The sequence below is a fragment of the Carassius carassius genome, chromosome 12 (genome assembly GCF_963082965.1).
Source record: "Carassius carassius chromosome 12, fCarCar2.1, whole genome shotgun sequence".
Classification (NCBI taxonomy): domain Eukaryota; kingdom Metazoa; phylum Chordata; class Actinopteri; order Cypriniformes; family Cyprinidae; genus Carassius; species Carassius carassius.
This window is the reverse complement of record NC_081766.1, coordinates 9,593,571-9,613,397: the sequence shown is the minus strand read 5'-3', so window position 1 is coordinate 9,613,397 and position 19,827 is coordinate 9,593,571. Positions and strand designations below refer to the sequence as shown.

The window sequence follows — 19,827 nt, the reverse complement described above, 5'->3', positions numbered from 1 at the left end:
GAGAGAAAAAAAAAAAAGAGTATCATTTCAGAATGTTTTTAGTAGCAGGTCTTTTTTCTTCTCTCCCAGGCCTTATTTCACGAACCAAAATTGTTCTAGAGCGGTTTAAAAACAAACAAACAAACAAAAAACCTATGCACCTATCCATCCATAGCAGAAGCACAAACTTTCATATAGGTAATGACAAACAACACCCACTTTTATAACGGTTTATTACTCTCAATAGAAACAGCAGTTGAACAGGAGCTCCACCCTTAGGATGTCCAAAAAAATGGCTTGGAGGCAATCTTTGAAGTAAAATTCAACAGAATAGAGGTCACAAGTGAAAAAAAAAATTATATATTTTTTATATTTAGATTTTACGCAAATATATATTATAAAAATAAAATAAAAAAAAGATGGCAAACCTCGTCAAATCCAAGGTATGACTCAGTCCTCAGTTTTTAATAACCAGAGGCCCAATAACCGATTTTAAAGCTGTGGAATCTGTAGATCATGCAGTCAAGTCAGTTCATGTCCAGTAGTAAAACTCAATACATGACTTTCACACTTGTGAAATAGTGCTCAAATTTGATCTTCACTTAATTGCAAGTTAACATATGGTAAGCAAAAATACAGTAAACTGTGACCTGCTAGTATTTCTCGTTTCTTTCTTCCTTGACAGTTAGTGTCACAGCAGCTGCAGAGAGAACTCTGGGATGGATCATCAGTCAGCACCCATCTGCAAAAAGAAAAAGAGCCTATTCATGTAGTTCTTCAAGAGGCTTTCAATTTGAAATTATACCGTGTGCTGATCCGGTCATATTGACAGGATTTCTTGCCACCATCCAGGTCGCTTGGGTCCCATGCCACAAGCCTGCAGTGCAGGTAGACCTGAGGATGATGCAAAATAAATACACAAATTGAAAGAAAAAAAAAAGAAAAGAAAAAAGAACTTGCTTCTTCTCCAATGGCAAACTTGAAAGCTTGAAGACTTAGCCTGATCTCTGACAACTGCTTTCTTGGCAGAAATCTTGAGTTTGTATTTTTGCTGTCTACAAAACACCTTGAAAGAGAGAAAAATAGAAAAGAAAAAAAAAACCTTTGAAAGGGTCTCAAGACTAAGCACTGTGGTACTCACTCCACTGCTGTGGGACAACATTTTTGGCTCCAGAAAGCCTACATCTTGTTTTCGCACATACCCATTATTGGTAATGAGTGGGTAGACATGAGAGTCAGGACCCAGTTCTGGTGTTGTGGATGCCAGACATTCATCTATCAGCAGTATCAATGGTTGATGGTTCTGCTGAGCAACTGAGGCAGCAATTGGGATTGTTGAGCCTAGTGAGAATGTTGTTGTAGTGGCCACACCACTAAAGTCATCTACCAAGAGAAAGTTATAAGACCATTTTATATTCAAGTCATCAAGAACATCATCATAAGTGTATACACACCCTTCATGAGTGCTATACGAAAGGCCAGATCTCCTTGGCCATGCGTATGAAACAGCAGGGGATCATACAAAGGAGGCACCCAGTCTTCTGGCCTGAAAGAAAGACAGCAGTTTTAATTTACATTAATCATAGAAGGTCTTCAAGCAGCAATATGCCTTATTAAAATGGAGCAGGGCCTCTTGCGTCTTCAAATACAATAATAAAAGGTCACCTTTCATATGCACAGGCCACAGGGTAATAAATTGGTGTTGCTTTTGACAATGTGGGAGAAGTGATCTCAGCCTCATATATAATCTCATTGGTTGTCACCTATGAAGGGAAAGAGATTGAAGAATAGATTACTGAATTAATACTTTTCTAAACTCCGTCCCCATTTGAATGCATTGAACTATATGCACAACCCTTTTTTGTTATCTAAACCACGGTTGAATCCAACAAGAACAAGCGGTGTTGCTTTTTCCTCAGCAGATAAACCAATCTCAGTAAATTCTAGTCATGTCTCTATTTCCATGTACAAATGTCTCCAATGCAAAGTTTTAAGAGCTGAATATGGCCCAAAGAATTCCTTTTTAAGAACTGTTAAGTACTTTTTTGCTTCTCATTTGAAAGCGCTATTAACTAATAGCCCAAGTGGTTCATACTTCCAAACACAAGTAAATCAAAAGGGCAAATCTGTTACCCTTTACTTCTAAAGAATAACAGGGAAATTCTTCACTGAACTCACCAGCCTCCTAATATTACAAGCCCAAAATTCAGCATAGAACACTGCCTCTGAGCCTTGAGATTTCACTGAAAGCTGGGTTGGAGGACAGTCACCCAGGCGGAGTAGGGATGGATCCACCGGAGAGTCTACATCAACCCATCGCACAGAAACAGAATTTTTGCCGCAGTTCACAGTGATTGCTGATGGGAGGTGAGTTTGAAGATAGACTTAGAATCAGTGTACAAAATTCAGCAATAGTGTGCAATGTGAACCCTACATGCTTGGTGTTAAAATGCACCATCTACTACAAGCCTCATATTACCTGCTTGGGCACCCAAGAAAACAGCCAGCATTAAAAAACCAAGCATCAAAAAGGAAGACATTCTAACGGCACACTGTTGCCTACTTCAAGGACATACTTATGCACTTTGATTGATCGCTAACCTAATTGAAGTGTTCACATCTGAAACGCATTTAACTTGATAAACATCAGCTGCTAATGGTCTGACTCTGATCAAATAAAATGCGACACATTTTTCTAATATAGTGTTTAAGAAATTAGCGTCGGGTAAAATATTCTCATGTGAACTTTGATTTGGATACACATTTAGTTTTATACTGCTAGGTTATGGAACGGTTTAAATGCCAGGTAGATTTTTTTTTTTTTGCTACACCCATTTTTTAATTAGAATTAATTTGCTTTTTGAAGCAAATCACTCCCAGTCAGCATTAAAACAGGTTGCAAAATGTAGTTTTTACAAACTCAGGCTCTGAATATCCACAAAATGTGATTTCTGTACATTTTAATTTAAACTGAGCCGAACAAGCATTATTAAATTTATTATTTTATAAATAATAAATTTATTATTTTATAAATAATAAATTTATAAAATAATAAATTTATTATTTATTATTTTACCCCCCCCCCCCAGAATTTAAAATTCCAAGGAATTTTAGTCTACTCTTGAAGATTCCTACAATGCATTCAATAACCTGCTCATTTAGCTGGGAAAAATCTATTTGATGATATAAATGTTGAAATTTTGGAGGCAATTTATGAGCAATCTTTAAAGACAATTGTGATGGGACCAATCACAGCAAGAAAGTTTCAAATAATAGGATGTTTCACAGCTTTTTAATCAAGATGCATAAAAGATTGAGCAGTGAAAAATCTGATGACTTCTTGGGCCACTCCTACTCAATCACTCCGATCAGGAATCCAGCACCTGAAGGGAAAAAAAAAAAAAAAGTTAATACACAAATGGTCACTTATTACAAGAATATCATGTATGGCGCACACTTCACTGACCTGTCAGTTATCAATTGCATCACTATAGACAGCCACTCGCCTAGAAAGTAGGAGAAACAAACCATTGAAATATCCATAATAGTATAAGACATAATTAAGTTATTCGAAGAACATAATTACAAAAGAATAAGTACAACATGAAATTACATCACGGTGAATCTTCTGTAAATGTCAAAGGTCCCAGCACAGACTTTAGTACCAGTCCTTGAGGTGCTGTAATCCAGACACATTACATGTTAACTTAGAACCATATTCCAATGTTTGCCATATTTAACAACGGTCATTCGGCATTATGCTTTTGATTTACCAGAATCTGTGTCCCTCTTTCCACGGCCTTGACATGTTGATTCACAGCATTGACAAAGGGAACTCTGGAATGGGTCGTCTAAAAGCTCCCACCTGTTAATTGAACAGCATTACTTGATATTGTCCAATAAATCAGATTAATTTAGAATTAATAGTGGAGTTTAAGTACAAATCAAAAATTGCACTTACGCTCCAGTGTCTTTATTATAATTGCAGGCCTTCTTTTCTTCACTGAGGTGGTCAGGGTCCCATGCAATTAATTTGCAATGGATGTAGATCTGCAGGAAAAGAACAGACAGGAACAAGTTGAGAGGTTTAATAACTTGCCATATTCCAATGAAGGGAGTCCCTCACCTCTTGTCCCACAGCGAATTTAAAAGCTTGAAGGTGAAGTAGGAGCGAGGAGGAGTGATACCTTGGTAAAAACTTGGAGAAGCTTTTCTTACTATCCACAAGGCACCTACAATGGGTTCACATCAAGTCAATTATAGAAATATGGCCACTATATTGTAGAAAAGAATGAGCTGACTAATGGATATTTCAATTGTTACCAAATGTACACACCCTTTATTGGAGATGAGTGGGTATGTAAGAGTATCGGAGTACATTTCGAGTGTTGTAGAGGCTACACATTCCTCTAGAAGCAGCAGCAGAGGCTGATGGGCCTGCTGGTTAACACCAGCCCAGATAGGTACAAAAGATCCCAGTGGAAAGACATTGGATTCTGCAGGGCCACTGAAATCATCTGGAGAGATTATGATATGCAAGTTATTGTTAGAAGACCACCAATAGAATCAGCAGATCAAGAGTTACTTACTTACCGTTGAGAATTTCCATGTGGAAAGCCAGTTCTCCATGACCTTGGATAACACCCGTAGAAGAGCTCTGGAAGGTAGGAGTCCAACCCTTCGGCCTGATATTATACATTTGAAATGATTTTACATCAATGGCAACGTTTTGGAATCAAGAGTCCTGGTGAAGATCAGTAGTTTAGTTGTGGTTACCTGTCATAAACACATCTAACTGGATAGCTGAAAGAAGGAGGGGAGGGCTTTGGCAACGGCCTGTAGGTTAGCTTGTTCTCATACACCAAGTATTTCCATGTTGCCTAATTGAAGTGGAGAAAAAAATAGTAATAAAAAAAAAAAAAAACATTTTCAGGATTCAGCATTTAGTGAAATCAAACTTACCATTCGTCTGAAGTCACAAGCACCAAGTGGATAGTAAAATTCTGCTTCTGCTCCACTTGACTCATTTGTGAAGCGTGAAGGAAAGCAACTACCCAGGAAAAGACGAGCAGGGTTGTCAGTCATTGGTTTGTCCACTTTCCACTTAATATGAACATTACTCTCTTCACATGTGATTTGGATATCTATAGAAAAGGGGAGAGAGAGGGATTACTCATTGCATGCCTGAAAGTTAAAGAAAAATGCAAAAATCTAACTTAATTGGTATCGGTGTTTAGAACCTGGTTTCAAAGCAGAGAATTAGCTATAAAATAAGTTTCTACTGGTCTTTAAAACATGGTGGTCAGTCAACCAGCTAATGATAAAGTACCAATTTCCATAGCACAACTACCAGCTAAAGTTGGATCCTTCTAGATGTTAGTTAACTTTATAATACATAATTGTTCTTGTGCCATAAAATAAAAATAAAAAATTACCGCCATTAGTATCTTTAGACGCATCCAATGTTGTGGCAATTGCAAAAACAAAAAAACCTAGCCATAGGTACTTCATGATCAGATAGTCCAGACCTAGGTGAGATGCAAAGCAAACGCTCTCTGTAAGCAGCTGAAATGTGCTACCTGGTCTAATCAGTAATTTATAACACCTGGCACCTGACTGGGGAGGAAATTAAAAATGAGCAGTATTTACTCACTTTAACTGAAACGTAAATATTTATTTATTTATTTATTTTTATTATAAGTAGCTTTTTAGAAATGCACAATTTGTATATAATTTTTGCAGGGTTACACTAAGATTCATTTCGTTGGATTTAACAAGACGCCGAAAAGTGGAACTATCGCGTTACTACCAAAACACCCGGAGTTTATTTCAGATACACGGGAAGTCAGGGAGCTTTTTTTGCATAAGCCTTTTAGTTTAGCCGGTTGGTGTGCACAAGGTTTTTTAACAATTACTATTGTTAAATAAATATTATCTATTTTATTGAATCTATATGAACTAAAATACAGCAATCAATATGTTGATTAAAGTTAAGGTAAGTGATTTTTGTCTTAGCTTGTAGCGGCCGCTGTGAGTTTTAATAATCTTTTTTTTAAACCTGGTTTATTCTGTCCAATATTACAAACATGTGTAAACTGTTGGTACTTGATGTGTGTTGAATTTTTAATGAAAAGTGAAGAATAATTATTGAATTAGTAACGTTAGTTGATTCCGGTGTATCGGAAAAATATAACGTATATATATAAATTAAACATTGTATCTTCTCTCAGACACTCACAGGCAAAGAAATAGAAATTGACATCGAGCCTACAGACAAGGTATGATTGTTGTGCTTAAAATTTAGGTCAATTTCTTTATCTTTGTTAGTATTTGGAAATGTATTTTCATCTCATTTTCCAACAAGGTGGAGAGAATCAAAGAGAGGGTGGAAGAAAAGGAGGGGATCCCACCACAACAGCAAAGACTCATTTACAGCGGAAAACAAATGTAAAGTTTCCCGTTAATACGTCAGTATGAATTCAGCTATTGAGGGGAAAACTCATTCTCATCTGGCCTTCTCTATTTCAGGAATGATGAGAAGACTGCTGCTGACTACAAGATCCAGGGAGGATCTGTTCTGCATTTAGTTCTGGCTCTCAGAGGAGGCCAAAGCCTGCACTAGCCCTGCAGTCACCCAGTGTCTTTCCTCTAATCTGTTAAGATTGTAAATAGAAGAAATCTGTGTTATCATGCACATCAAAACAAACAGCAGGATTCAGGCTCTGGTGTTTACAGCTAAAAGTGGACATTTTGGGTTTTCATAAATCACATCATGTTAGAGTGATCACAGTGAACATATGCATCCTGCACACTGTTTACAACCTAAATTTTAGATCATATTAAAGTTTGTTTCTGCCCCTTTCATTCTGCAGTATATGACGGTACAACACTAGTGCACATAAAGAACGGTTTAATTTAGTTTTAAGAAAGATAAGTGTGCATTATCCCTTGCTGTTTAAAAAAATAAATTCAACTCATTCTCCTCATCCAGAGTTTGACAGTATTTAGTAATGAGAAACTATTGTAGTTTTTAAGAAATATTTTTTACTTTTTTTTTTATTTAGTTTAGTACATCAAACAAAACTAAATGAAAATGAGAAATGTTGCTATGGCAACTGGTTCAAATAAAATAAGCTTTATTTGATTTTTTTATTTATATTTTATTTCAGGTAACAAAAGCATTTTAGTTAAGTATAATGGTTTTAATCATGGTCACAAAGGTTTTAGTTAACAAACAATCCTGGCTCTTAAAGCCATATTGTATCATTACAACTGGCTAAATCATCATCTTCCTAAAACTCATTTTTTTTAATGCACTGCATTATACCATATATATTATTTATTGAATTTTTTTTTTTTTTTGGGATGAAAGAATAAACAATGGATATTTGTGCTTTCACACATACAATGAGGTTGAGAAATTTGAATGGTACATTCTTAATATGTGAGATGGTGTGAGTTCACATTCACTGTCAATAAAATGATACAATGGTGCTCCAGGAATATATTGAGACTTTGAAAGGAAAAGGTAAAATGGGAATAAATGATGACGAGAAAGGCTTAATAACAGTAACACAATTGGAGCTCAACTGACCTCTCAGCTCATGTTGTTCATTCCCAGAATCAGTTACGGAGGTACACATGAAGGATATCAGTAAGGTCTTCAACTTATTTATAGACCGTGTATAAAGGATCTTATCTAATGATAGTGCACATTTATTTGACTGTTTATTTTGTGCAGTAATGACAGCACATGAAACCACACTTTGTTCAAGACAACTCAAACCAAGATTACATAAAAACCCGTTGTATCAAATCTGTGCTGGGACAGCATTTAGTCCATAATAGTGAGGTTGACAGACAGCTGCCAATTTCCTTGAATCTCCATTTTAGTGGAAAATACAGTCATGGAGATGCTGGACTCGTGTAGGTCTGTCACAAAGGGCTGATTGATGGGGGACAGGCTGGGCTAGGAAAGGAGTCAATTTGTACTGTGTCTTGATGCACTGCACCCTGATTTGAGTAAGACACTCGGATCCGCATCTTAAGGCTGACCTGTAGGGGTGATATAAAAGTATAGTAAAGCTTGTGCATAAATAGTGCTGATTGGTTCAGTAAGACAGCTGCATAAGAATAAGCAGATTAGACTTGCCTTGTTAGGATTGTTGAGTACAACAGTCTGTGTGACTTGACCAAGGCCATGTGCTGGAATCACATTACCACTCGGAGCCTTCATTTGCAGCTGAACACTCTAAAGGGCGATATATTATTGTTTTTAAGAGATGACAGCATCCAAAGGCTTCTGAAAAATGTTGGTCGCGTAAATAGATATTTTAGAAATAAAATAGAAATAGTAAGGCCACCTTTACACGAAACATGAAGCACTTTTTAAAGGGTATTTGTATGTTAAAGGAAATTTTAAGCAAATTAAAAATAACTAATAATCAAAAGACCAATTTTCCAGGTTAATGATGATTAAAAATCATCTTAGGTTCTAAAAATAGTGGGGTTTTAAAAGGAAAAAATCTTCAAAGCTACAATGTGATCAACTGAAGGTAACTACAATAACAATAACACTAATTCATTTTAATACATGGCATAAATTATAAAATGGTTATCGGGAATGCCATTAAATAAATACATCTAAAACTTATTGTGAAATTTAAGGTACATGTGGAAAACCACATTACATCCATATAGTTATTAATGTACACAGAACGGAACCAAAACTCTGAAGTACAGAATATAAACTACTTAAATACTGTAGTTTGGATTTAGTGAGTTTTCCTGAGTTCAAAGTGCAGCATATAGCAAAAAAGTGTTCAATGCAGAAATAATATTTGTGAACAGTGTGAATGCTTTGACCTGTTAATATGGCTGCTAAAAAATGAATATCTCCTGCTTGTGTATGCTAAAACAGGGCTAGGTGTGAAAGTGGAGCAGATACAGACCTTTGGCACTGCTGCTTGAAGAGTGAAGTTGGTGATGTCATTCTGAGCGGAGTTCAAGCCAATAAGGGTGACCATGACCTCGGAATCGGTTTGTTTGTCACATTGGATCTTCAGGCTCAATCCATTCTTCTCATAGACTGTCTCAGTGAGAACTACATGCACATAAATACAATGTTTTTGTGGAAACCATGACACATTTATTCTTTGATTAATAGTTCAAATGAACAGTATTTATTTGAAATCTATACATTTTGTAACACTGTAAATGTTTTCTTTACTGCCATTGTTCTATCCATTTAATGCATTTTTTTTATCTTTCTGATCCCAAACTTGTATATCTTTCAGGGAAAAAAGATAAAAATGCAGCTGGAGGAATGGTGAGTTCTTTAGGAATCTATGTTCCCACCTGGTGTCGGCTCCAGTCCTCCCAGCAGGTCAAGAAGATCTGCGCTAGAGGTAGTTGTTGGATTGTTTGTTGGGGCAGGGCTGGGCTGAAGAGGTGTGTCAGTCCCATCCAAGAGATCCAAAAGGTCACACACCTTTGAATACACGTTTAAATACAAAAAAAGATTCAACTATTGTTTAACATTTCTATGTCTAAATACAATATCCAATGATTATTACCTGGCTTGCTGGTTCTGATAGCAAACCTGCCTCAACTGGTTTGAGTTTGGATGGGTCAGGCTCTTTAATAACTCCTGATGTGTCTCCATTAGGGTGGCCAGGTGAGTTCTTATCCATCACAGGCATTCTCTCCAATACTGCAGCTCTGAGAGTAAATATTGAAGAGCAGCACCATTCATGCATGTTTTTTAATGAACACTAATATGCTATGAAAACACATGGCGGTACCTCATGTGGTCATATTTCTTAAAGAGTGCATTATATTCGACTGCTCTCTGCTGAAGTTCCAGGTCAATGCAGCTGCCGTAGTTACTGACAATACTTCTGATTCGGCTGATTGAGAAAAACAAAAACAAAAAAAACATATAGATGAAAAAGATAAAGTACAAAAAAAAAATTATGTTTGTGTGAGTGATTTTTTCCCCCTAGGGATATACGTATTTGATACCATAAGTGTTATCAGCCTTTTTTAGCTGTACTCCAGCGCTGCATTTATTTGATGAAAAATACAGTAAAGATTTTGAGATATTATTACAATTTAAAATAAAAGTTTTGTTTTTTTAATAGATTTTAACAATTTAATTTATTCCTGCAATGGCACAGCTCAATTTTCAGATTCTTCAATGAATAGGAAATTCATCAGAATAGCATCTATTATATATTTAATATCTAATATATCTAACAACGAAAAAGTCTTTACTGTCACATTTAATCAACTGAATGCTAAAGTTAATAAAAAAAAAAATAAAAAAATGCATGAATAACATCATTAAAAGTCATCTTTAGCAGATCTCAAAATGAGATTTTGTGTTACCTAAACTCACTTGAAGCACTTGTTTTTTAGTGTTTTATTTTTGATATACTAAGAAAAAGCAAGTAAAAAATGATTGGCCGAATTGGCTTATCCATAATTGTTAAATTCTGTTTATTTCATAAAAGCATGTCTCACTCGACATTGTCTGTGATACGAGTGCTCAGCTTCATGGTTGCAGTGAGAGCGAAGCCTCTGGTTGCGGCCGATGACATGTGAGACTGTAGGACTGTTTCCAAGGCATCCAGGACGTCATCCTCAGTAACCTAGCAACAGAAAAGGCCCAAAACTCAATTTACTCTATCCTTACAAAATAATAACCTTGGTGGTAAAGGGGTGGCATCAGCTATTAGTACCATGGTAATTACATACAGAGTGTACAGAAGTAAAAAAACGACATTTTCAAAACTGACTAGTAGTTGGTTTTAAGGATAAATTATTATAATTAGGTAGGTTTATTAGACAACTTTTCAGAAGGGTTTTATCTTGCTGACAATCTAATGGTTAAAGTTTACATGCAAAAGTAAAGCATGCTAGTCTATTGACTAGTTAATGGCTCAGCCCTACCACAACAACTAGCATATTCATGTATAATGATATTTACATTATACTCCAAAAAGAGAACAACTTGACACCATTATGGTACTTGTGAATACTTTTCTGTAAGTGACTAGCAACATAAAATACGCTATATGTATCAATTTATCTGTCAGATTCACATTTATTCTATAGTGACACCTATTGGTGCTCTACAAATGCCTTCTAGATAATTTTCTATATAATCTTCATATCTGTTTACCTGCACTGGCTCAATCTCCTCACACTCGCCCTTCAGCAGCAGGTCTCCATATTCTCCTATACACCAGCACGCAACTTGGACCAAGGACTGCTGTGAAAATAAACTGTCTATTACACACAAGCACATACAAAGGGCACATATAAATCCAAAAAGCTTGAAAAAATGGGACAACATCCTAAAAATGTTGTATTCATGGGCCATAGATGCTCAATGGCCAAAACCCATGGCACATTCACACAATATTTCAGAATTCATTTCACATGTGTAATTTTGTTTACAGACCAATAAGCAAATAAAAGTATCCTTACCTGTGAAATATCTTTTACAAGTGCTCTATAGAGTTTGTGAACAGTGTAACAGTGAAGCTCAGATGCAGTAGTGATGAGTTGGATTAGGTTGGGCACAGTCTCATCTCTCACATCACCCCCTGCCTAAGAGAGGTGTACATCATATACATCTAAATAACTGACTCTCTCGTGTTGTTCAAACTCATTTTACAAAGCCCTGAACATAACAAACGGAGAAAAAATAAATATTGTGTTTCTCTCGTTTTAATTAAACCAAAACAAGAAAATGATGAATTAATTTATGGTTACCATTTCCTAATTATTGGCTATAGCAATATATTTTTGTCTCCATGTCATGTGCAGGGCTACGTACATTTTACAAGAAACATAAAATTGAGTTTTAGGAGATTTTACCAAACAATCGTACACCAATCGTATACTACCATTTGCTTTCATTGCATGGAAATGTGAGTTAACATTGTACTAAAATAATATTGTGTTGATTGTTATTATGACATTTTTGAATGAACGAATCAGACAATACAGTTTTACACTGTTTATTTGTCAATTGGATGACTTTTCATCATATTTTAGGAGGTATATAACTGGTTTGGTTGCGTAGCAGTGGCTATTTACCGTGGTGAGTACATGCAGGATGGTATCAATGTGCCAGCGCTTAGAAGGGGAATACCTGTCCAAGACACAAAGACCAGTGCTATTCAGTGCCTGTGACTTGCCACATAAACAAAGAAAGATAAGTTAACACAAAAAATCAAAAAGAAGACAATGGCAATATATTGAGATTCCTACTTCAAGCGTTTTAGAATGGGTGGGGCAATTATGGTGTGCTGAGACCTCACAAAATAGCAAAGACTGAGCTCATGAATTTTAATTAGCTTACACTGACATTGCCAGTTAATGAAATGATGGGGATGTGCATTAAACGTAGGCATGTCTTACAGAAACCAACTCACTGGACATTGTCCTGTATGAGAGCAAACGTAAGAGAGGCACTTGCTCAGATGTGTTCAGTAGGAGAGACACATTGATAAATGAACACGGCCGAGGCACAGACATATAATAGATGAAACTAACAGGTAGATATGAAGTACAAAGGACTGATGATACCTTTCAGCAGCGTTGAAGATGCCAGAAGTGGTATGAGATCGAATCTCTGGGGGACAGGTTGAAAGAAAAATTAGCAGCTCCTTCATCATTGAGCGAATGTTCACAGCAGACACAAGGGCAAGTGACAGTTCCAATGCACGACTGCAAAAAAAACAGAGCAGAATAACTGTAATTACACGACCCTTTGTATATGTCTGTAATTTCAATGAATCTTCACTTTTTAGAATTTACAGTACCGTTTCACTGAGGTGTCTTGATCTTTCAGACAGTCCACAATGGTGCCTCTGTGCCGCTGCACTGCATTGTGGTCCGTCTGCACTATCTTCTGGAGAGATGTCATTGAAATATAGCTGTAATGGATTAGAGGAGACAAAAAATTTAAATATTAAAAACACATTTATCTAAATCGACTGCAGTCCACGTATTCCTATGTGAACTACAGACACCCAAATTTGATCTTAAAGGGGTCATATGATGCGATTTCAAGTTTTCCTTTCTCTTTGGAGTGTTACAAGCGGTTCGTCAATAGATAAGATACCTAAAGTTGCAAAAACTAGAGTCTCAAGATATGCTTTTTAAAGTTAAGACTCGTCCACGCCCTCCTAAAATGCCTTGTTTAAACACACCCCCACAACATGTCTACATCACGATGTGGGAAGATTTGCATAACGCCCAAATGTTCACGCAAAGAAAAGGCGCAACTTTGATTCTTGCTGTTGCTGCGGGCACCATGTCGTGAAGACGCTGTTCCATTGTGAAAGCGAAAATACTTTGTTTGGCCTTCCAAAAGAGGTTTTATTGTTTTTGTCTTGTAGCGCCAGTGTTCTGACCGGGACACGCATCACAGTATGGCAAGGGGCGTAACATTTCCGTCATACGCTTGAGGCATTTGGCCAATCACAAAGCACTGGATAGCTGGCCAATCAGAGCACACCCCGCTTTTCAGACCGATGAGTTTTGTAAAAATTGACGCGTTTCGGGAAAGGCGGGGCATAAACACATTTCATTACACCAAATACACAAAATAAAGTTCTTTTAGCAACATCATAAGACCCCTGTAAAAATTACATAAAAATTCTGAAATAGATCTGCACTTTGAAGATTTAAAGATTCACTACTGTTTAAAAGTTTGGGTTCAGTGAGATTTAAAAAATATATATAGTGAAATATTATAAATATAATGTCAAATAAATGTTTTCTATTTTAAAATGCAGTTTAATCCTGTGATGGCAAAGCTATATTTTCAGCAGACATCATTGTAGTCTCAGAAATAATTCCAATATGCTGATTTGGTGGTCAAAAAACATCTTGTCAATGTTGAAGACAGTCATGCTGCTTAATATTTATGTGGATTCTGTTAAATTTTTTTAGGATTTGAGGATAAATTATTTATTTATTAAATTTATTTTAAATATAAATCTTTTGTAATACTACAAATGTCTTTACGCTCACTTTTGATCAATTTAATAAATCCTTGCTGAAAAGTAAATAAATTACTAAATTACTAAAGTAAGTAAATAAAGTGTACTATCGGTTCACGGCAGTAGTGAACCAAAATATGTATGTGGTGTTAAATTATTAAATAAAATAACCATTAGATCTAATTTAATTAAGATTTTAATTATTTTAAATATTGAAGCATTAAAATAAAGCAGAAACTTACCGAATATTCCTGTCATTATTAAGTAGAAATCTGCCCAGGATATTTACAGCAAGCACCTTAAAAGACATAAATTAAATGCATTTTAAGAACCAAAATAATCTACAGAAACGGCAGTTTATGCTCCAGTTTAAATCAATCCCCACTCAACATAAAATTGAATATGAAATTGTAACCAACCCTAAGCCCGCTCTCTGAGTTGATGTCCATGATAGTTAGGACTGTTTCATACAGCACAGCACTGCCTGCAGTCTTACTGCTGTCTGTATTTGTAGCTACCTGTGCATAAGAATCATCAAGATCAAGCTGTTTAAATATACATAACGACATTACACAGGGTGTGTTTGTTCTGTTGTACCTGTGCCAACAAGTCATTCATGGCATCACTAGCGGTGTCATTATTGTGACCCAGGATTCTCAGCAGTCTAAGAATGCGAACCTGAGGGACAGAGAGAGACCAATCAAACCCTAATATCCAGAGAGTTTACTATAAAATATAGAAAGTGTGGTGTAATAAAGAGTGATATTGAGTTTGACTGTAGCCAACAAGACCTGTAGAAAAGGGTCGCTGATACCAGCTACATTGTGCTCAGGAGAATAACTGGATGTCACAAGACCTTTCATAATCTGAACCAGTTCAGGAACAGCCTAATAAAAAAAATGGTAAGAAAAAAAAATCATAAAAGTCTGTATAACTGAGTAGTTAAGCTAAAGGTTCTGGAGAAAATTCACTTGAATTACCTTGCGGAACTGATCAAGAGTGGCAGGATTATGCTTACACAGTTCAGTTATAAGAACTACAGCCCCATGCAAAACCCCTGTGGAAACATTTAGGCAATTATATATAAAAAAAATATATATATTAAAAACACTGCACATAATATGATTTTTTATGTTTATGCATAGGCTGCAAAAAGAAACACTAACCATGGTTCTTTTCAGAGAGCAGAGACCTTGCTGAAGGAGTAAACAGCTCTGCAAGCTCTGGGACCTTTCTTATTATGTGGACGGCACACAGCGTGGCCTAAATCATTAATCATTATCAACAGTACACATAAATAAAACATAATTTAACAGGATTGTGTTAGTTTGGATGCTGACATGACTTAAACTATAAGTTTATAGACATAAAATGTCATGAACTGACCTTTTTCTTGATGTAAGAATTAGAGGCCCTGAGGAGCCGTTCAATCTCTGGTGCCAGATCTCGACACATCTCGGCTGAACCCATGCAGGCCAGAGTGCACAGAGCCAGAGACTGAACATACTGACTGCTGTGGGAAAGGTCACTACAACAGAGATAAAATGGGCAGTCAGAATAATGATTCAAAACTAGAATTACATTAAATAAAAGCAAATAAAAAAATAAGTAAATAAAATGTGTTTATATAAAATAAAAGCACATTTATTTGTTCATTTATTTAAATGTACATTCAAAAATGTTAATTTGCTGAAAACTTACTTATACTTAAGCCATCATGTTTCTTCATCTTCAATTTTTGCATTACATTATTTGCTCACGAATGGATTTTTGGAGTGAATAGATGCTGTCAGAATTAATTTCCAAAAAGCTGTTTTAAGTTTAAAAACATCATTATGATGGATTTGTTTATTACAAAGACAAAGCTTTTTGCTTCACATGATATTATAGATGGACTGAAGTCATGTGGATTATTTGTGGATTATGGTGATGCTTTTATCAGCTGTTTGAACTCTCATTCTGACAGCACACATGCACTGCAGAGGATCCACTGGAGAATGAGTGATGTAATGCTACATTTCTTTAAATCAGTTCTTATGAAGAAACAAACTCATCTATACAGTATCTTGGATGGCTTGAGGAGGAAGTACATGTTTATTTTTGGAGAAGCTATTATTTGAAAAAAAAAACCCCCATTAAATTACAAAATGCATTCTGCTTAAAAACATTTATAGTATTTACTTCTTGATAGAGTTGGTAATCAGTAAACTAGCATCCTGCTTCTCATCTAGAAGCATCATGGCACCCAGGTAACCAATCCTCTTCTCGCTGTACCTGGTGCTGGCAATCAGACGTACACACTCCATCTGCAGAAGTCAATGCTAAAGTTATCATATAAAGATATAGAACAGGTGAAAAGATGATCAAAAAACATAATATGAGCACAGAAAGAGAAGGATGTATAGACAAGAAATAAATGAGATGGTATGATGTGATGTATCCATAATCAGAGATTTAAAACCTCATTAGTCATCAGTGCAATCGCACACACACGTTGACAGTTACCTGGCCGAAGTGTGCCGGGTAGCCCAGCATGTGCACGTAGAGTAGTTTTGCCAGACTGTGTGAACGCTCCCCATTGTCACCCTGGCGAAACTGTGCTCGGATATCCGCACACTCTTTTTGGATGATGCCCCGCTCCTCACCTTGTGTCCGGGCACTTCGGATGACCCGGATCATTTCCTGTAAACGCACTGAGGAAGGCATGACTGTATCTGTAATCAGAGAGATTGAGAGAGGCATTTCATAGAAACGGAAAGAGGAACCAGCACAAAGCATGGACTTTGCATTGGCAGTTTCTTGGTGCTTGATTCAATTGCATTTCTGTAAATAAACTTGACTTCAATTACTTTTTTATATTAACTGCAACTGTGGGTTTTACCTGGTTTCACTTAAATTAAACTGCGAACTATCTGTAAGTAAATATGGACTTAAAATGTTTTTTTTTTTTTAAAGATGTCTTTTGTGCTCAGCAAGGTTGCATTTATTTAATAAAATGCAGTAAAGATTACTCCATGCTAATTACTCCAGTCTTCAGTGTCATATGATTCTTCAGAAATCATTCTAATACGCTGAAGTCGTGCGCAAGAAGCATTTCGTATCATTCTCAATGTTGAAAACAATTGTGCTGCCAAATATTTTTGTAGACACCGTAATACATTTTTCTTTTATGAATACGAAGTTCAAAAGAACGAAGAAAGAGACTAGAAATTTTTTTTTGTCTGCAAAACTTTAAAAACTGTTCTGTAAGTAATTGATAGAATATTTTGGGCTGTCACTTCACTTCCTCTCCAGGTGAGGAACATATACCGGCTTTCACTTCAGATTTTCCGTGGCGGACTACATTCATGCCCGCATGCGCATCGCGGCCTTCAGTCGCTGTGACGTACGTTCCTATCATCAAAACGCATTGCACATCTCATTATCGTTTTGACATCTAATACAGCCTTCATCATATATTATTTACAGCGCAGTCCATGTGTTCATATACAGACGGTTTCCTCTGTCCACCATCTTCAAACACCAACGCTGTTTGTGCAGCCAAATCAGATGCAATATAATACTGATGAAACGTCAACAGTCAGACGATAACGACAGGAAAGACATGAAACACATGAAAACTTCGATAAATTAGCGCTGCATGTCGCTCTCATCGTTTGCAAAAGATATAAACATTTCTTGCTTTTGTGGAGTACAGCATATGTTTGTGGTTAAATTGAGTATTACTTATACTTTTCTATGGCAAGTCAAGTTTGTTCAGGTCTCGAGTGTTGTCAACCTGTGTTTCAGTCCGCTGATGTTCCAGCAGCTGATCTCGCGCTCATCGTCTTACCTTTTGGCAGCGCAGTAATCTCAATCGCCGAAGCCTGTCAGCTGCTCAGTGCCTACATCCGCTCCTCCTCCGCCGTTTAACCTTGCGATGTAACCGTTGGTAACCAGACGAGGATTTTACCGTAGGAGTAACTTTACGCTGTAAGAGTATTTACAAATCTGTCCATAAGCCTCATAGTACAAGCGCAACTTCCGCCATCCGGGTGTGCCATTCATTCCTGTCCAACTGCTCTGGAACTGGAAAAATGCTTGTGTGCAGTGTGTATTTAAAGGGCCCATACACTATTTACTGATTTTTCGTAAATTTTTTAGGGTAAATTATACAATGAATGTAGCAAAGTATGACACGCCGTCTGAATATTTATTCCATAAAATAACTAATATAATTTTCTGGCTGTTGCTGATAGGCCTACCTAGTATGCCACTGTGCAAACGTTTGTGGTCAGTAATGTTTTTAGTCTTTTGCTCATCAAGGCTCCATTTACTTGATCAGATATGTCATTTAAATTGTTTAAGTGCAGCCATTATTCCAGTCTTCAGTGTATCATGATCCCTCAGAAGCTCAGAAGTCATTCTAGTATGCTGATTTAGTAGGCCTACTCGAAATAAATAAATAAATAAAAATGAGATACATTCGTTTCTTTTTATTTTCAGAATTTTTATGTAACATAAAAAATGTAATCGCTGTATATTTTGATTCATTTGACACACTTGTTATATAAAAGTAGTCTATTAATTTTCTCAAGAAAAAAAAAGGAAGTGTAACTATTTGGTTCTAGCAACTGGCACAAATTAGATACTACTCTCTCAAAAACAGGAAGGTACACTGGAATAAGATCTATTATTAGGAAGTGAAATCTGAACCACATCCATAGAATTAAATGACCAAAAATGACTATTTGTGGCAATAGAGCAATAGTTACTTTAAACTGAGAGTAGAAAGGAAAAAGTACTACTAATGAACAGTGTTGGGTAGTAACCAGTTACTAGTAAGTAGTGTAACTAACTACTATTAAGATTATAGTTATAATATTACAGTTACCATCCATAAAACAGCTTGTTAGTTACTTTTGATGTCTCAAACCCGTACTGATTTGAAATTCAACAATTCCTAGATTATTTTCATAATTTTCACAACTCGCACAGGCACATGAAGTCACCAGTGCATCAGGAAAGCTTTGACTATGGAAAAGCTTATTATTCAGGGGATGGAAATATTGCCATTTGATTTGATTTTGTCAGGACAAAAGGTGATCTGAACACAGATGTGTATTATGGCATTACTTTACTTTGGCATTACATGGCTTTTCCACCCATACCCCTCTGATCCTGATATAAATTATATTACTATACTTAAAAATCTTATGAACTTATGAGATTTCTTTTGATAAAATACTTTGTGAAATATGATGTCATATGGGTAACAGAAATTATAGCTACACATGACAAATTAATACAACACTTTTACTTAAAATCACTTTCAATCATCATTAAGTGTTTGTAAAAACTTCTGACTGCCATCCAGTGTAGATTTTGGTCAAATGATGAGGCAGAATTTTATTGTAAGTAACATTTTAGAAGAATTTAATGGGGAAGATACACAATTACAAGTTCTGTGGGTCGTGAAGGAAAAGTAATATAACTAGTAGTGTAACTAATTAATGCTGCCAGAAAGTAATAAGTATAGTAAAAATATTACTTTTTTAATTTCCCTGGACATTCATTTATCCATTGTTTGTTCAGGAGCTGAACTCTGTACTTAGATAGCACTGTGCATTGGGGGATTGGGGGAAGAACTCATTTGTTTTCTGAAGAATGGACATGACTGTAGTGAAATAAAGTCGTACTGTTTTAAACACTGTGGGATCTGTAGAACAATAAGACATTGTATAATGTATTACAGTATATCATGTATTCTAACTGGTAGTTGTCACACATTCTGGTCAATACTTTAGTTGACCTACATTTTTTAACTTTATTAAATAGTTTTCTCTAA

General features: G+C 36.0%; 4 protein-coding genes across 6 annotated transcripts; 1 reads left to right on the top strand and 3 right to left on the bottom strand.

The window, feature by feature from the left end:
• Nucleotides 1-403: 403 nt before the first annotated feature.
• On the bottom strand, nucleotides 404-2,614 carry zp3f.1 (zona pellucida glycoprotein 3f, tandem duplicate 1). The gene is made up of 9 exons (XM_059562769.1): nucleotides 2,459-2,614; nucleotides 2,158-2,336; nucleotides 1,645-1,742; nucleotides 1,434-1,525; nucleotides 1,182-1,362; nucleotides 940-1,045; nucleotides 785-873; nucleotides 630-721; nucleotides 404-486 (listed from the first exon to the last, which is right to left on the bottom strand). Exons 1-9 carry the CDS (start codon nucleotides 2,517-2,519, stop codon nucleotides 437-439), a joined length of 948 nt encoding a protein of 315 aa, XP_059418752.1. The 5' UTR covers nucleotides 2,520-2,614; the 3' UTR covers nucleotides 404-436.
• A 628-nt stretch (nucleotides 2,615-3,242) lies between these two features.
• zp3f.2 (zona pellucida glycoprotein 3f, tandem duplicate 2) lies at nucleotides 3,243-5,502 on the bottom strand. 3 transcript variants are annotated; one of them, XR_009437090.1, is made up of 11 exons: nucleotides 5,415-5,502; nucleotides 4,942-5,123; nucleotides 4,756-4,859; nucleotides 4,573-4,664; nucleotides 4,316-4,496; nucleotides 4,106-4,211; nucleotides 3,941-4,029; nucleotides 3,753-3,844; nucleotides 3,583-3,658; nucleotides 3,446-3,485; nucleotides 3,243-3,362 (listed from the first exon to the last, which is right to left on the bottom strand). XR_009437090.1 is itself a non-coding variant. In XM_059562768.1 (11 exons), exons 1-9 carry the CDS (start codon nucleotides 5,488-5,490, stop codon nucleotides 3,594-3,596), a joined length of 987 nt encoding a protein of 328 aa, XP_059418751.1. In that variant the 5' UTR covers nucleotides 5,491-5,502; the 3' UTR covers nucleotides 3,243-3,362; nucleotides 3,446-3,485; nucleotide 3,593. The 3 variants fall into 3 exon arrangements, 2 of the variants coding, with proteins under 2 accessions (XP_059418751.1, XP_059418750.1); XM_059562768.1 differs by having other exon boundaries at nucleotides 3,593-3,658; XM_059562767.1 differs by having other exon boundaries at nucleotides 3,598-3,658.
• A 399-nt stretch (nucleotides 5,503-5,901) lies between these two features.
• Nucleotides 5,902-6,866, top strand: nedd8l (NEDD8 ubiquitin like modifier, like). The gene is made up of 4 exons (XM_059563348.1): nucleotides 5,902-5,974; nucleotides 6,210-6,257; nucleotides 6,344-6,426; nucleotides 6,508-6,866. Exons 1-4 carry the CDS (start codon nucleotides 5,957-5,959, stop codon nucleotides 6,599-6,601), a joined length of 243 nt encoding a protein of 80 aa, XP_059419331.1. The 5' UTR covers nucleotides 5,902-5,956; the 3' UTR covers nucleotides 6,602-6,866.
• Nucleotides 6,867-7,665: 799 nt separating this feature from the next.
• On the bottom strand, nucleotides 7,666-16,742 carry LOC132154699 (AP-1 complex subunit gamma-1-like). The gene is made up of 21 exons (XM_059563349.1): nucleotides 16,506-16,742; nucleotides 16,182-16,306; nucleotides 15,387-15,528; nucleotides 15,167-15,263; nucleotides 14,981-15,057; nucleotides 14,792-14,887; nucleotides 14,598-14,678; nucleotides 14,420-14,518; nucleotides 14,243-14,298; nucleotides 12,816-12,929; nucleotides 12,580-12,720; nucleotides 12,088-12,142; nucleotides 11,473-11,595; nucleotides 11,165-11,254; nucleotides 10,504-10,631; nucleotides 9,783-9,887; nucleotides 9,555-9,699; nucleotides 9,337-9,469; nucleotides 8,931-9,082; nucleotides 8,132-8,230; nucleotides 7,666-8,034 (listed from the first exon to the last, which is right to left on the bottom strand). Exons 1-21 carry the CDS (start codon nucleotides 16,740-16,742, stop codon nucleotides 7,915-7,917), a joined length of 2,415 nt encoding a protein of 804 aa, XP_059419332.1. The 3' UTR covers nucleotides 7,666-7,914.
• Nucleotides 16,743-19,827: the final 3,085 nt, after the last annotated feature.